Source organism: Haemaphysalis longicornis, unplaced genomic scaffold (genome assembly GCF_048455015.1).
Source record: "Haemaphysalis longicornis isolate Haplotype H1 unplaced genomic scaffold, Haemaphysalis longicornis Haplotype H1 scaffold_2, whole genome shotgun sequence".
In the NCBI taxonomy this organism is placed as follows: Eukaryota; Metazoa; Arthropoda; class Arachnida; order Ixodida; family Ixodidae; genus Haemaphysalis; species Haemaphysalis longicornis.
The window spans coordinates 150,885,528-150,902,390 of NW_027526295.1; the positions used below are offsets into that span (position 1 = coordinate 150,885,528).

The 16,863-nt window shown below is 48.9% G+C and overlaps 2 protein-coding genes across 2 annotated transcripts in view; both read right to left on the minus strand.

The window, feature by feature from the left end:
- The window catches only part of Atp6ap2 (ATPase H(+)-transporting accessory protein 2), a 571,904-nt gene that overhangs the window by 132,225 nt on the left and 422,816 nt on the right, over positions 1-16,863 (minus strand). The window lies entirely within an intron of this gene.
- The window catches only part of LOC144169308 (bcl-2-related ovarian killer protein-like), a gene marked incomplete in the record, with an annotated part of 167,083 nt that continues 155,157 nt past the window's right edge, over positions 4,938-16,863 (minus strand). The window contains 1 exon segment of the mRNA XM_077698395.1: positions 4,938-11,132. Within this exon segment, the coding sequence (XP_077554521.1) occupies positions 11,015-11,132 (118 nt within the window).

Below are 16,863 nucleotides of genomic sequence, written 5' to 3' on the forward strand. Positions count from 1 at the left end.
AGGAGGAGCGCGCTCGGCGTGTGAGGGCGCTCGCATCGCGGAGCTCGGGGCGGAGAGAGAGCTCGCGAGCTCGCGCGTGGGCTGGCGCGGGTCTCTCTCTCCTCTCCACGTACCCCTCTCCGCTCGCTGCGCATATAAATGCAGGGAGCGCGCGCCTCTCTCCGTGACTGCTTGCCGACTGGCGCCTTGATAGCGATGGAAGTCGGTGAAGTCGAATCCCTCGCGGCAACGATACCGCAAAGAAGAATTCGGTGCACCCAATGCATTCGCATTTCCGCACGATCCCCTTCGGGGAGGTGGGGGGATTTTTTTTTGTCGAGCCCTTCAGTTTCGGACGATAAGTAACACGGTCTTATCTCGGGATAGCATGAGCCCCACGCGTTTGTACCACGTGTCAACCGTATTTAAAGCACTCTGAAGAGCTTGTTCTCGATCCGCAATGCCTGGAGGTGTCGACCAGAGCGTGATGTAATCGGCATAGATGAGGCATTTTAGATCTTTCAATGCGGGAGAAGTGCAAGGTTGAACAGTGTGGGTACCAGGAGCGAGCCTTGCGGTACCCCGCGACATGTTGAAAAGGAGCCCACCACCTGCCCTGCCAGCGTAGTATCTGTAAGATTGCTTGATGGCTCACATTGTCGTACGCTTTCTTCACATCTAGGGAAAGAATGGAGCGAATACGACAAGTGCGTCCTCCTGTGAGTACGGAAGTAGAAAATCTTTCAAGGCCGCCCTCTGCGCGGATGTGGGGCCTAAAGCCGATCTTAGAGGGATGGTACCAACCCATACCCTCAAGCTGCCATGTGAGCCTTGACGCTGGCATACGCTCAGCCAGCTTGCATAGGGTAAATGCCAGAGCGATCGGCCGTAGATTGCTGAGCGTATCTGGTGGGTTTCCTGCTTTCGGGACGCCTATGATTTCTGCGTGCTTCCAGAAAGTGGGTACGCATCCAGTGGCCCAAGCTTTGTTTATAGTTGTCAGTATGACCTGAAGGGACTTCTCTGCGGTTCTTATACACTTCGTACTGTATACCATCGGGGCCCGGTGCCTCATGTGTTCCTGCTGAGTCGATAGCTGCAGGAGGTTCCGCCATGCTGAAGGGGGAAACAAGAGCAGCTGCCGTTTCCGTAGTAAGGGGTCGGCCTGCCTCAGGGGGAAGGGGTGAAGGTCCACCAAAGGTCGGAGGAGGCGTGTCACAATTGAGGAAAAAAGCCTTCATTGCTTCCTCCGCAAATAAATTCTTGCCATGAGACACCCGATACAAGGTAGGCATTGTCCAAGGGATTCTGCCGCTTGGGGCCTCTTTCTATTGCCTGAAACGCGCGCCATATCGAGGCGGTGTTTGTTGAGGTACCGAGTGAAGCACACCAGTCCATCCACCAAGCCCTGGAAAGGCGTCGTTCATATCGTCGCGCTTGGGGCGTCAGGTGGTTAAGATGGATCTTGGCACTCTCCGATGATGGCTGGTGGGCCACAGTCAGTTCTGCGCGACGGCGGGCCGCCCACAATCGGAGCAGATGAAGGTCAAGCGTAGGTCAGGCTTCACCTACCCAAGAGATGTGCGTTGATGTGTGCAGTGTGCTTTGTAGGATAGAATTTGGGTCATCAGTCTCTTGTTCGAGTGGGGAGAGTGGGGATCTGAACTCATACCAATCGATGACCTGGCAGCGTCGACGAAGTCGCTGCACTGGTCCTGCAACAAGCCTAATATAAATGGGATGGTGATCACTCGCCCAGTAGCCGAGCTCTAAGTGCCATGAGGGCGCACCATGCCCAAGCCCCCAAGTGAGGTCCGGAGAGTAAGACGGTGTGCTAGGGTGTGTTTGCCGACAAGTGGGGCCAAGAACATCACTTAGGAGCTGAAAGTTCGCCCTCCTAAATGTGTCTTCAACCAGCTGAACTCTAGAACTGTGCCTCGGGTAACCCCAGGATCCATGCGTAGCATTAAAGTCTCCACACACCACAATCGAGACTCCTGGGAAGTTGTGGCGGAGATGCGAAAGCCAGCCTAACCGAATTCGACTTGCATGACCACTGCTCGGTCGAGCGTAATAAGATACAAGAATCACCTCTGAGTGCGATAGGCAAACTCGCACAGCTACCACCTCTTGCCAAGCGGTGCACCACGCGGGAAGAGGGACCTGGGTTTGTGGCAAGTGGGAAAGTGTGTATACAATTGCTTTGCCGGGGGGAATGTCCGGACGCAAATCCCGACGGTCCCGAATGCTTGGCGACGTATGTACACTGAACTCCGATATTTGAGGAACACAGTTTGTTTCTTGTAGCAGGAGGGCCCATGCAGAGAATTGGCCAATGCGTATGCGGTATTTCAGTTCACCGAGCTTACCCCTTAAGCCCCTACAGTTCTACTGGAGACACAAGACAGTTGTATAAACCCTGTGGTGCTAGTCATCGCGAGAGATGAGCCGCGAGCACCAAAACCAAATGCTGTAGCTCCTTGGACACGAACATCAGGAGCTACTGTGGTGTCATCGGCGTCTCCCTTGTGTGCACCGGGGAAGACGGTGGTGTGGCAGGTGAAGTCGTGAAAGACGATGGTGGGGCAGGTGGAGTCGGTGAGCGCTGCTGGTTGTGCCGCTGAGACAGTATGGCACGGCTTCTCCGGATGCGCTGAATTTCGGCCTCCAATGTTGCCAGGCGTTGATCTAACGCGTCCAGTAAAGTTTCAGTCCATTCGGTCAGGGTCGCGTCTATACGGGTGCGTGAAGGGCGACTCTTACAACTACGGGTGATTTCAGTCTAAGTCGGTTTGAACTGTGGGTCAGGTTCGGCAATTTCATACGATTGTTCTTCTGTAAGGTCAGTCGACAGCACTGCGTAACGATTTGATACTTCAATTGTGGTGACATTCTGTTGGTGACGTGAAGTAGCGAGTTGCAGGGTCTGGCGTTGTCGGTAGCCTTCCGCTGGGTGGGGCACAGTGGAGAGGTAATCTGATGATCGTTTGTCTTGCAAAGTCCGCAAGTGAACTGCGATGTCGTTGTCTCCGCCACTTCTGCAGCAGTATATGGGCATGAAGCCTTCATATGTCCGGGGCGGAGGCATTTGTAATAGTACACAGCAGATGTCCGGTACTGGAGAACTTGAAGGACGCATCCATAGTAGTACATGCGAGGAGGTGGATCGGAGGGTCCACTTAGTGTTACAAGACAAGAGCACCCTTTTCCAAGGTAACGGACAGCAACCACGCGGTGCGTAGGGCACTTCAGGTCTTGTAAAAGGCTTGCCGGGCCTTCTCCAGCATCCATTCCAGAAACAACGTACCGTCGAAGATCGGTGCCTGAAGAGAGGAAGGCCTGCACCGGTGCAGACAGGTCTTTAGATAACCCAATTGTTGGCACAGATTGTAGTAGGCTGACATCTTCCATAATATGCACCCAGACGGAAATGGTGTTCGTGGGGCGGTGTAAGGCAAAGCCCTTGAATTCACTTACATGAAGGTAGGCAGGCGTCCAAGGTACGCTGAATTATGCGATTAGGATGCCTGGACATGTCGAAGTTGCACTTGGGCTTGATTATCATCTTTTATGACTTGTAAATCTCGAAGCACTTGTAAATCTCGAAGCGATGACAGTTCGTTAAAAACCCGTGAAGAATGAGAAAATCACCAGAGTGGGGTAGGGCTCGGCTATTCCGATTCGTCTTGCTCGTCTGACGTAGCCAGGATTGGGCCATGCAGCGCCCGGGGTGGGCTGTATACTTGCGGTCAGGCTGCTCAGGTGGGAAGCCCAGTCCAGTGTAAAAACGATCCCATGCCAGGCCAGGAAGAAACATTTCTCGGGCACTTAGGTCTGCTTACGTGCGTTGAAGGCGAAGCCATGGTATATACTATACGGACGGGTGCCTTTTGTACACACGTCCACCCGTTGACACAGCAGCCACGCTATTTTACTGTGCTTAATACATTTTACTCCACACAAATTCGCATCAACCCATCTTAATTTTCCTTAATACGCCTTAATCCCACATTACACCGCTTACTGACAATTACTGTTAATCGCGAAATAATTGTTAATTAACTGTGGTGACCATTAATCATCTGGTATACACGGCTGGCATGCTCTGGTTCACTTCTGTCCTTCATCGGCCTTTTGTTCCATTCATACGTACGCCGGGGTCATCCAAGGTCATCTTTCAATGAGATATATAAGGCATCGCTTTGATAAAATTGGTGCACGCAGGTGAATTCAAACCCTCTGTGACAATTAAAATAAGAAACAGCAGCTTCGCGACCACGCTGCACGTTATGCTGTTCTGCACGCGTTTCTTTAAAGTGCAGAGCCATTTGGGGTGGCGCCTTGTCGTCGTAGCTCGCTCGCTGGACCCAAGTAAAGCCGGCGTTCTGTCGTAGCCGCTGTCGTCGCGGCGTAACCTATAGGCTCCGAGAGCCAAGCGGTTTAACAGTCATAGGCGTTCGAAACTCGTGAACCGCTGGCGTTTGTCATACGTCTTCCCGTTGTTTAGCGCAAAGAAAATTGCAGGTACATTTGAGGCAAAACATACGTAATTAACCGGCGCGCCCGAGTTCATTTAGTTAGTAACGCTCGTCGGGTGGGTTTTTAAGATAGTAAACGAAAAAAAGTTGCAGTGCAACGCCGGAACGTGCGGGACGAAAAGCAAGCACAAAAATAACAAAACTCCCGCTGGCGCAGTTTCAGGCAGGGGGCGTGCGAGCACTGTGAAGGCGGGAAATTTGATTTGCGTTGGGTTAACAGTGAGCGGATAACGGCGCTACAACCCGCTACGGCGAATCACTGCTCTGCACTTCCGACAGCTTTCACATTGAGTGGAACGGCTTTAATTTTTCTTAATGCTGCTTGTTGAGATTTGGCCACCTTCCTTGGAGTCAGCGGCTCAGGGCGGTGGAACCGAACAGTTCAAAGTAGAGCAACGCCAATGAAATTCCAAGAAGAAATATTTCATAAATAAAACCAAGCTTTATTTCTGCTCGCAGGCTTTCTCCACTTTACACGCACAGCTATCAACAACAATAAAACACTGGAAACAAACAATAAACACTTCTCCCACATTATCGTTGGGGAATGAGCCCTGGGACGACGTGTTTTTTACAAACTAAAAAGCGACACAACATGACCAACAGACGCAACAAAAGTGTATTGATATTTGCTATAGCGGTGCAAGGCTGTATTTTAATTTGTTGTCGTCACTACGGGTACGCCGAATGTATGGCCAGAATCCGTTTGAAGGAAGGAAGCAACATGAAGTCAGGCAGAGGCATGCCTAAACTGAACGTTTCTGGGCGTTTCCGTGAGTCTATGTGCATTTGGTCCACCATGTTTGTATTGGTCTTGACTAGTCACTGGCTTGACTGTTTCACAGGTAGTGCATAACCATTCACTGCGGCGTTCCCGAACAGTATTTTTTTTTTTATCTTAGGCGTGTTTGTAGCGTTAGTTGATAACTTTTTGTCACCCCTACTCGAACTCGCTCTATTTAGGGGGGCCTTGAGTTTGTTTTTATGGGAGGATAGATATTTCATGCCTTCCATAAAGGAAAAGTTCAGGATCTTTTCGCACTCAAGTGCGACGAAGTTTAGAGTTGAGTTACGTCCGCGCAACGCCATCGAAATGCCCTCGGGAGCGTGGTAGGCGTGAGCAGACGTATCCTAAACTACGAGATTTTTCAAATTACGATTCGACGCTAGTCGAAAATGGCGCGCCAGTGAGGATGACGCCGCAAAGCAAGCACACCTGTTGGCTGCGGGACCATGCTTTGTAATGTGTATAACAATAGTTTCTAACCGCGTTGCCCGCAACGCAGTTGTACAAGAGTCAAAATAAACGCGGACGCACTAATGCTGCGCTCAAATCTCCGGCTTCGGTAGAGGTTAACTAACTGTCAATCCTGCGTTTTCTTCATCACTGCGCCTTTTCAGCGAAACTCCTACGCCCCGTACGGTCACAATCCTGTGGTCCCCTGCCCACTCCGATCTTCCGGGCAACGACACAGCCCATGCATCGGCCCGCGCTCTCGCCAACAGGGCCTGAGAGGAGAAACACAGTCCAACGCCGATTGAGACCTACCAGGAAATAACGCAATATTATAGACTAGCCAGGAGGACCTTTCCCCCCCGCCCAACCCAGTTTGTCTAAAATGTCGGAAAACACATTACGACGAATTCAAACAAACACGTTCTTAAATAGCACTACGACTAAATCATGTATTCCCTACACAATACTCCCCGGAGTGTGCATTTTCCGGCAATTCAGGCACACTCTGCCACATCGTTTGGGAGTGCGACAGAAACCCCGACCTTCCCCCCATTCCCAACCCTTTCCGTAAGCAGAGGGGGGCATGTTTCAAGAAAAAGAGCGCATCTGTCTCGTCGTTCTTCGTTTTTTTTTTCTGTGGTGGGTTTTAGCGCTCTTGAAGCAATATGCGCCAACTAGCCCAACAGCATATTTTACAGGATAGCATGTTGTTCAGCTCGAGCCTCGACGACGAAATTATCTTGGTTGACCGAGCGGTCGATGCCAGGATTGTCCATGTACTTCCGGACTAGAAAGCCACCCGAGAATTTATTTTTGCTCATTACAGTTCTTCCTTCTTCGGCCCCAAAAAAGCGCTCCGCAGCTGGCTTAAGGCAAACCTCAGGCCGCAGGCGCTTTCCAACCGCTGTTCTGTGAAAGAGGCAATCACGCAAGAGAACACGACGCCATTTTTCGCACTGCAGGGCGGACCGGCCCTTTTCATTATTCCGGCTGTGCCCGAGCGTATTACGCACATTTTATCTGTAATATCAATGTATAATTTTGTATAAAAATGGACATAAGGAGTGCTGCCTATGCTTCCAAAGTAGTTGAAGACGGGATAACAATAATGATGTTGTTGTTTAGTGGTAGTTTGAGTATCTGTATAGTGGCGAAAAGTGCATTCCTTTTCAGTGAAGAGAGAGTTCGCGACACGGGTATGGGGGACCTTTTGGGTATGCGTGTATAAAATGCGCGAAACTATCCGTGAGAGTAAACCGCTTTTCCCGTGAAACAATCATTGATATTACTCTAGCAGTAACCCTAACCATCAGGTGATTAAAAAATGAAAAGCACACCCAAAACCAAAATGCCCTACATACGAAGCACTTTCTATCTGGGGCGCTTATCCGCGTTACAAGCTCGTCCCGTGCAATTCCGTGTTTCGAGCAGAGCGGGCGGAAGGAAAAAAAAAAAAAAAAATGCCAGGTGCGTCCGTTCCCACCCTTTTGTGAGCACGTTTCCTGTCACGTGATCTCCTCCTGTTTATTTTGTAAATGGACCAGCTGCAAATAGAAAAATTATCGAGCGTGGCTGTCTGGGTGGATGGTCGGAGACGAGGCTCTCTTGGCCCAAACGGTCGGATAAGTTTTCTGCTCTATCTTCGCGATGCAGTAAAGCTTGGTTTGAAAAAAAAAAAAAAAGAACTCAGTTACGGGAACTTATTTGAAACCCCCCGGCCTGAGTTGTCCACCTCTAATAGATTTACTTCACCAGGCTTCCAACTAAACATATTTTTTCTTTAGTCTCCTGAAGTTGATACTTAAACGGACCCCGCAACGCTTTTTTAAACTTTTTTTTTGAAATCTTAAATGCTTGCAGAACGTAACGCAGAACGTAACGCAGAACACCCAACACACCCAGTACTTAGATTAAGGGGTGGCAAAGTACCTTAGCCGAAAATTAGTGCTATATGCTCATCAGATAACTTGGAAACTCGCTCACAAGATTTTCCCCTCTTTCCCGGTCTTGACATTCTTCGACGGCCCGAATTACCTCACTAAGGCCATGTAGCGGCTGTTGGCTGGTTTCTCATCAGTTGCAGCAACGAACGCTTTTCGATAGCAACTTCAAAAATAAAGCTTCAAAAGCACAGCAGAAATGGAAGGCGCATCTGGTGTGACGAGCAAATCACGCAGTGCCGCTCCGTGCTGGCGATAACTAAAACTTTCGCAGTGGTTCAAGACGCCAAGGAAAGAGTGAAAGCGCTGATAGAAAGTGTTACAGGGTCCCTTTAATCCATGGCCTGCAAGCTGTGCAAGGCTAAGCGGGTATGTATGACTGTTAGCACACAGATTGTTCTTTTATAACGAAATTTAAAATAAAATCGTGCGGTTCGTTTTTTTTTTGTCGTGATACAATAGGTAAACAAAAGCAACATCTTGTATTTCTAACTCGCTAAACAATGACATGTCTAGTTGCGGTCGGGATGAATTATCTGAAGGGCGCAATAAGTGTCATGTTAAAGTACTGAAAACGTATATCGAGATCTACAGACTATAATCCGCGCACTTCAACGAAGGAATATTGGTTAAACGTAGGAGATGCCACGTGTTTTTTCCGTTTTCCTCAAATGCGAAAAGAGAAGCTGTGAAAACATTGACCATGTTGGGCTGCGAAACATGCTGATGAATCCTGAATTGTGCCCATTTCTTCTAAAATATTTAGGGTGTTTAGTTTAGTTTCTTTTTCCCCAAGCTATTTCTTATTTTATTCTCAATATTTCGTTTCCTTTGTGTCGCACAGGTTTCTGCTCGGTACTGAAACTCACATTATTTGTTGTGTCAAGATAAAAAAGCTAGTTTGCATTCGTTTGCATGCTCTCTATACCTGCCTTAATGGCTCAAGCGTAGCGTTGTGGAACGCAACGTGCTCCCGTGTGTGCAAGATTCTGGAACACTCAACGACATCCCACATGGCCTAAATTATCGCCAGCCATTCATTAGGAGACACACTTCAGAGCTCAGGGGACACATCGGTAACGTGAAACATCAGTTTCAGCCTGTTTGTGCGTGTGGGTTCAGCATCACTGTTCATCCGTCTTTAACCTTCACTCCGCGATTTAGTGGCGCAGCAGACACTCATGACCTGCACCTGAACGAGACGAAGCCAAGCAAAGGCTTGGTAGTTGCACTCGGCTATCACCCCAAACAGTGACTTTTCCCCGGTGCAATAAAACTGCGTCTATGGCAGCACATTAAGTTGCCATGCAGACAAAATACAAGTTTGCTTTATTCGAAAGATTTCGTGTTTTGAAGTGCCCCCACCGCTTGTCCGGCAGCAAACGATGCCGTATTCACTGAGAAATTGATCAATTTAAGTTGTAATTTTGATTCTCCCGCCAAATCGTGTGTTTTCGCGACGTCTGCAATGACATCACAAGAACCGCTCTGCAGCCGGTTGCGGAGCCTCGTTCACCGTTAGTCAACTTAGATGGCGCCGCCATACCGTGAAGGGCCGTTTTCTGCCTTTGCTTTGTTTTTTATTGTATTTGTACCTAAGGCTTGTTCAAAAAGAATGTGCCCTAAATTTTAGCCCAAATAGCTCATTCGGCAAGCCTGTTACCCCCGTCTAATTTGCGTTTGCTTTTGGCGGCCTCAGCCAATCGCAGAGCTGTCGCATATGACATCACATAGGTTCTGTTGCGGGAAGTAAGCTAGTGGGTCGCATGGCCATTCCTTTTTTTCCTAATTAAATAGCTTATCTGAGCGAAGTTTGTGTTAAAAGTGTTGTCAGTATGATTCTAGTGAGGCAATCTTTCGAATGAATTAAACTTGCGCTTTGTCTGCATGACCCCTGATTTGCGTGGATAATAATACCTCCACACGAGAAGCACAGTGCGCAGCCAAAAACTGTCTTTCCGCTAAAAGTTAAATGCACTTCATGCCGCCGTTCAGGCATTTCGACCAAGAACAGGCGCGATCTTATTTAAAGAAAAATGAGGACGCGACGCGATGCGAAATGACAGCAAAGCTCTGGCGATAATATGGCCGTAACGTGACAAAGCAACCGCTTGCTCAGGTATATTGTTAGGCCGACTCATTACGCTGGGCGAATGTAAACGTTTGCTACTTCAAGGGCTTCTGCGCGTCGGCTGGGGCAGCGAGCGCTCAAAGCTCCGTGACGTAACACCTCGGTACGCGGCGGCTGGGAGGAAGGAGCGCTGCCGGTCGCGTGTGGGCGCTTCGCAGGAACGCTCCTCCTCCACAGGCGCTATTTCGGACGCATAGGGAGGGAAGAATGGCCGCTACTGCTGCACTTGATTTGTCTAGGTGCTCCGGTCCCCTCCATCAGTTTAATTTACCCGCAATGACACATTCGCAACGCACCTCGCAACAGTTTCGCCGGCTTCGCTATAAAACACGTAACTCAGGATAAATAACTGAGCTGTTCGCCACGCCCTCATTCAACAACAACAGGAACGGGCACCATATTAAAAATATTAAAACACTAAACATGACCGAAGTCGGTACAATCTATGTAAGCAACACAGCAATGTAAACCTAAATGCATCTTCCTTGTGCTGACAAAACAGACTGTTAATCTTGTGCGCCGACAGCGGGAGTGGCATATACACCGAGTGTTGGGTTTGGTCATTAAGGTGTCAATATCGTGCTCTTACTGCGTGTGCACTGGGACAGCATCGTGCGTAACGCCAACACCTTAAACGTGCGGAACACCACGAGCCTCGCCACCAAACTACCCTTTAGGCAAGCCAATTCGGCTCGCATACGCGCGCGAATGAGGCGATTTATCATTAACTGTCTTTACACATCTTGAAAATTACAGAGTCTTTCAGTATTGTACTCCGTACGTGCGTCGTAAAGTGGTTGGTGGTCTACGTGGTCGCCACAGTACGAAACGCCGGTGATATAGTACGTGATATTTCTGGTTGGTTGTACGAGAAATGACCAATGTCTCGCCGAGACACAAAACGCTCCACGCTGCGAGCATGAAATCCTGTCCCACAGAGAACGTCATCGATGTTCTGTCCACTCGATTATGCACGAAGGTGTCCTCGGGCACGCCTCGTACACAGCACGCACGGGCGCGCACACACACAGACACGTAGCCAGTAACGCACTTTCAAAAGCACCGTCTTTGTGGGCGGAGCGTGCGCAGGTCCCTTTGATTTCCGGGCGGTCTCGCACGTACACGAAGGACGGGGACGACGGCGGCGTGATCACAGGATCCTTGCGAGGTGTAGTTCACGGGGCCGGCGTCAGGAGAGCCAGTAGTAGACGAGGAACACCACCAGCGCCACGCCGGCTACCACCAGAAGGAAGTCGACCACGATGGACCGTTGTGGCCGCCGTCGGAACCGCGTAATAAGGGTGCCCTGCGAGAACAAGGGGAAAAAATTAAGCACGGTCTGTTGCAGATCCGTTATGATAGTTACGTAAGCGCGGACTAACGCTCGCCCGACCACGCACTCCCCGCAGCTTGATCCTTTTGCACGCGGCGCGCTTCCGCTGCGAGGCTCGCGCGCCGGCGCTCGGTCGCTGACGTCACGCTTTCTCACTGCGCAAGCGCGGTGCTCCGCTATGGTGGATTTGCGTGGTTCCCCGGTTTTGCCCCATCACCATGACGAGAAACAGAACCGGCCGGTTGAGTCCCTTATGCTTACGCAAAATAAAAACATGCATCGTCGTAGCCGCTGTGGTCCGCGAACTTTTAGAAGCGTTCTATAATAAGAAAAAATCCGCATAGTGCATTAGCGATACCCCTATTCTCCTTCCGGGTAATGAACTTACCTGTTTACAAACTTTGCTTTTAATGCACCCCTTTCTACCCTTTCCGCTTTATTTTCTTCTACCGACCCCGTAGATACCACAGGGGTTACGAACTGGATCGACCCCTTTACCCAGCTCATGTCGCGAGAACGGGGAAGCGAGAGCAGGCCACCTCAAAGGCATCCTCTACTGAGTACGCCTTGCAACGGGCGGGTGCTCTAACATCGTGCCTGCTGTGTGCAATAAAAATGAATGAATGAATGAATGAATCGATCAATCCGCAACAGGTGCTGGTTCTTTTATTGTGTCCTCATCTTGAATTTTTCTCTGCCGGTATTACCCTCACAATTTAGTTACACTCCGAGCTCTATAGATTACTTGCTGCGAGAGAGGGAGAGAGAACGCCTTTAATGAGAGCTGAAGAGGTCAGCCCAACAAACGGTAGGGCTTGCTACTCCAGATGGGGTGAATGCAGTGAGGTGACAGCGAAAAATAGAGAGAAAAAGAAAAGAAAAGAAAGAAAGGGGAGTAAGAGGGGAAATGCACACATATACAAAATGTACATGCTCAGAGGGTTCACAGAACCTCTTCTAGCCCTGTTTCCGCAAGAAAAGTAAACAGTGTTTTTGTACCCAGCACTGCCTCCTCACGATTTCGCCAGGGTCGAAGGAAGTGGGAGGGTTCTAGAGGACATCCGCGTCGTAGTCGCACAAGTGCTTTCGATACTGTTGCCCGCTGACTGGCATATCGCGAGCAGTGGCTTAAAATGTGCCTGATGTTGTCTGTAGCAGAGCACACTGTACACAATGGCGACTCTACCCAGCCCAGCTTAAACAAGAAGCTTCGGGTGTATGCAACATTAAGTCGCAGCCGGTGTAACACGCCTTCAGTGCGCTTTGGCAGACCCCGTGGATACGGGAAATCGCACTGAGGGTCTATAGCATGAAAAGAGTTTTCGTTAAACCTCTAGTGCGTCAGGGAGGTGGGTACTCTACCCACACACATTTTAATTGATGGTATTCGTATCAAGCCAAACGCGTGGCACGTATTCTCGTTTGGCTTCCTCAAACAACGCGATCTAGATTCAAATTGACTCGGCTGATTCTTAGTTTCGGCTTCACCTTCGTATCAAAGCAACGACATGTGCCATCTTGCCATTTATTTTAATGCACCTGCATTTCTATACACCTCTGCCCTTTCAATTTTATAGCGGTAACAAGAGGCGCAGCCTGCCGAGATGGTATGAATCTGGTGATAAGGTGTTTTTTGGGAGTCTGCATCGCGATTCTCCACTTTGAAAGTGCGATTGGCAGTTGTAGCAGTGGATTGGACGAAAGCGAGCCCACTTATAAAATAACTTCTGTACTTGAACGTAGCAGAATTATGTTTAGGATACGTGCTATTCAAACGCGATTTACATCCGACCGACCCTACCATGCTCCTCCCATGAAAATCTCTAAATACGAGAGTTTGGATCAGGCTACGTGAAGTCCCTGGGCTATTCTATGAACCAACTAGTCAGCCAGCAAGAGTTAATGTCGAATCGCTGATAGCGAAATTTTATCGGAAAATTAAGTGTAATTTGGTTCATGTTAACGCAAGTCACACTCGTTTGCTTGGACCAACATCTTCACCTCTAAGTCCATGTATATGCAATAAAAAGTCACAAAGACACTCACAGCTTCAATACGTATAAACTATTACAAGGAAGATACGAAACGTGGCAGCGTTACAACGCGGACAAAACGCGGTATAATTTGTTTTAAGGTTCGGGCACTGTAGAACATGGGAAGGGCCGAAATTATCGACACGGAGAAGTGTTCTCGTGTGCATAAATGAAAATTGTCTTGAGTTAGAATGAAACTCTATAGCTTCCCGCAGTTTGAAGTTGTCCTACGCAAAGGCCTTAAGTTGCACCCATATATGTCCGGCTGCTTCCATCCGCGGAACAGCAGATAAGGCAGTCCGCTCTCCAGCGTGCTCTGGATAACGTACTTGGTAGTTCGGAACATTTCCTATCACCGCACTGGACGGCCACGACGACGATGAGAAGATACCGAACCCAAAAATATGAAGGAAGCTCACACAAACGCGTAAGACTTGAAGGTAGCGAAGCTGTACGCAACCTTCACAACCATCACGACGATTTAAGTCCCCATTCGCAGCCGATTGGCTTCTCCTCGCTGCCGCAACGACCATCATTGTTGCTATAAGTGTAAGCTTCCCTCTTTTTTTTTTTTTTGAAGTAATGATCATTGGACTTCACCTTTGATGGGCGTATGCTATGGCGTGTCTTTCTCGTTCCGAGCAATTAAGTGTTGCCACGATTACGGCGAACACTGGAGTATTTTTTTTTTTTTTGCCGATATTGGCCAATCTCCCAAGTGGGTATGCTTGGCTTGCGAAGATGCGCCGATGACGCCAGGCGGTCGTCGCGAGGCTCGCACACACGAGCGCTAGGCATTTTCTTGGTTTTGTTAACTGCCAAGCGATCGCGCGAGGTCCGCTCTCAGGTGCGCACGCTCGGCAATTTCTTGGTATTTTTAACTGCGGACACGAAAAATTATGGTTTGCTAATTATCCCCGAGCCACTTACATGTTCCCCAAAATAATGTTTCACGTGTCACCACGCCGTTCACCGTGCCATTTACTCCGTCGTGCTAGTGAGAAAGGGTCTCAAAAAAAGCGGAACCACCTGCAGGAGCCGCAGTTTTATGTGAACGGGGTATTGTGACTGAAAAGCGCACTAAATAAACCTGCACTGATCGCTTGCGTTTTAAGTAGAGGTTTACTAAAATTCAAGGCAAAATAATTCACAAATAATGTTTGCTATTTCATTCAATTTGCAGCGCAGTTTTACCGTTCGGAGTATTTGCAATTTCCGAATATTCGAAATTTGTCAATAATAGAGCAATAGACGTAGTCTCTGCCGCAGGACATGTAAACTTTCAAGCTTCACCTCATAGCTTGCTTCTATAATCCGGCTTTTCGCACAACGCGTAAGTAGTGCAAAAAAGCCAAACACGTAATCCTAGCCCGAAACAGGCGTATGCCACCTCTCGTGTATGTTCGCACACCTCACTTCTCAGGTGAATCAAACTATCAATCTCATACGTGGTATACACACTAAACTTTTTAAGACCCTTAAAGGTGCTAAAAGGGTGCACTCAACATTTTGCACCCTTTTTGCACCTTTTAAGGACTAAAACATTGCTCCGGCACCCAATCATGAGGGTGCCACATATTAAGGGGTGTAAATCTTAACATTTTTACACCCTTTAAGGTGCAAGGAGGGTGTACTGAACATTTTGCACCCTTTTTGCACCTTTCAAGCACCCAAATATTGCTCGGGCACCCCACCTCGAGGGTGCCAAAATTCAGGGGTGTAATCAACAGTTTCATAGGGTGCTACGACCGTTAAAGGGGTGCTAAAAAGTATTTCTTCTCGATTGGGGTGTTACCACGGCACCTTATCGTTAGGGTGCCTAAAAGAACGGTGTGTGAATGCAAGCATGCAAAATTGCACAAAAACAGGCTGAATGTTTAAACCGCACATTGCACTATTTCACCGCCCGTTGAGAGAATAAATATGAACTCTCCACATAGACCAGGGGAAAGGCTCTAAAATTGCTGTTCGTAAATTGAACAAAACGTGCTGAATGTTTAAATTCCACTCTGCACTAATCTACTGCTTCGAGTGTATCACAAGGTTCGTTTCGATGTCTGGGTGCACGGGAAGGAAAGGCTACAAAATGCCTCTTGTAGTCCTATAAATAAAACTTTTACTCGAGGCATCGGTGTCCTCAACGAAATCGAATTTACCTAAGAATTTGTTCCCATATTATTATGCCCCGGGCAAAAATTCCAACAAGACTTTCTTGTTGGGCTCACAGCACGCCTGTGGGGCCAATACGAAGTTCTGTCGGCACTCTATCGTTCCAATAGCCTAGTCTTCCAACAGGGAGTTTAACCTTGATGGCGTTTGTGGGGCCAATAAGAAGCTCTGTCGGCACTCTATCGTCCCAACAGCGTAGTCTTCCAACAGGGAGTTTAACCGTGATGGCGTTTACCGGCTCGCCAACACGATAAGTCAACGCCAACAGACGCCTCGTTCGTAATCAGCGGCGCGAGCGCGCCATCAGACAGAACCGACAGACGCCCTGAAGGTGGTTTTTAGGGCCCAAACAGCAGCGTCTATGTCTGGCATAGACGCTAGACGTCAACGTTTGTGTTCTGAATTTTCCCTTCAGTAAGTAACAGTCAGACGGACGATAACATAACTATGTGAAGATATGCTTTGGCTCATACCACGGCAAGCGCAATCGTTTGTGGCTGCAGCCTCGGTTGCTCTTCGTCCACAACAAACTGAATCGGCTGTACAGCTTTCTTCGAGGGCGTGTATGCAGGGGTTCTATCTTCCTTTTTTGCGCAGGCCGACGGGGGTGGTCGTGTAAAATCATTTTCGCTCGTCGCTGCCGTAGGGTTGCCACCTTCCTGGTTTTGGACCGGCCCGACCGGTTTTTTGCCCGACCGGTTTTTTAAACAGCGGGCCGGTTGCCGGTCCATATCTAAAACCAGCCGTCATCAGCCGGTTTTTTGGCTTTTGTGCCGTGATTATGCCCGTTTTGGCGTTTTATAAGCGTCAATTCAACAACTAAGACGATAAATACGTGTCGACAAGCATAGGCGTGCGCACAATGGGGGCAGGGCCGCCCCCTCCTAATCATCTGAAGGGGGCGCCAAATTTGCCCCATGCCTTTCTGCTCAGAAAATTTCTGCTCAGAAATATTTTGTGTGTGTTGCAATTCCATCACATTGAAATAAAAATTTTATAACCATCCCTCTTTGCACTGCGTTCGCACCGCAAGGCCTTCAGTGAGAAGAGGTCGGGAGTTGCTCTGGGGGGGGAAGGGGGGGGGGGGGCGCAGCGGTAAGACTTTGCCCCCCCAAATTGAGAACTCTGCGCACGCCTATGTCGACAAGCTGCGCAAAGACACGCGAGCAGAGAAAATACGCGGGCGAGCGCGCTGCCTCAGATGGAGGGGGACCTAAGGGAAGAACAAAATAACGAAATTCTACCGCCGCGGTCAGCAATTGCGGTTACTTTTCAGTGAAGCACATGCAGAGCGATTAACCAAGCTCTCAATCTCTTTCAGTACAAACGTTATGTTGATTTCTCTCTAAGAAAACACTACAATAAATGGCACTGCATGTTAAAAAACATGGCGTCTTTTTTCAACACAATCCCCCCTCCTCCCCCCCCCCCCCCCCCCCCCCGGAAGGCCCGTTTTTTTTCGGGGAAAGGTTGTAACCCTACGCTGCTGTTCTGCCTACCTGC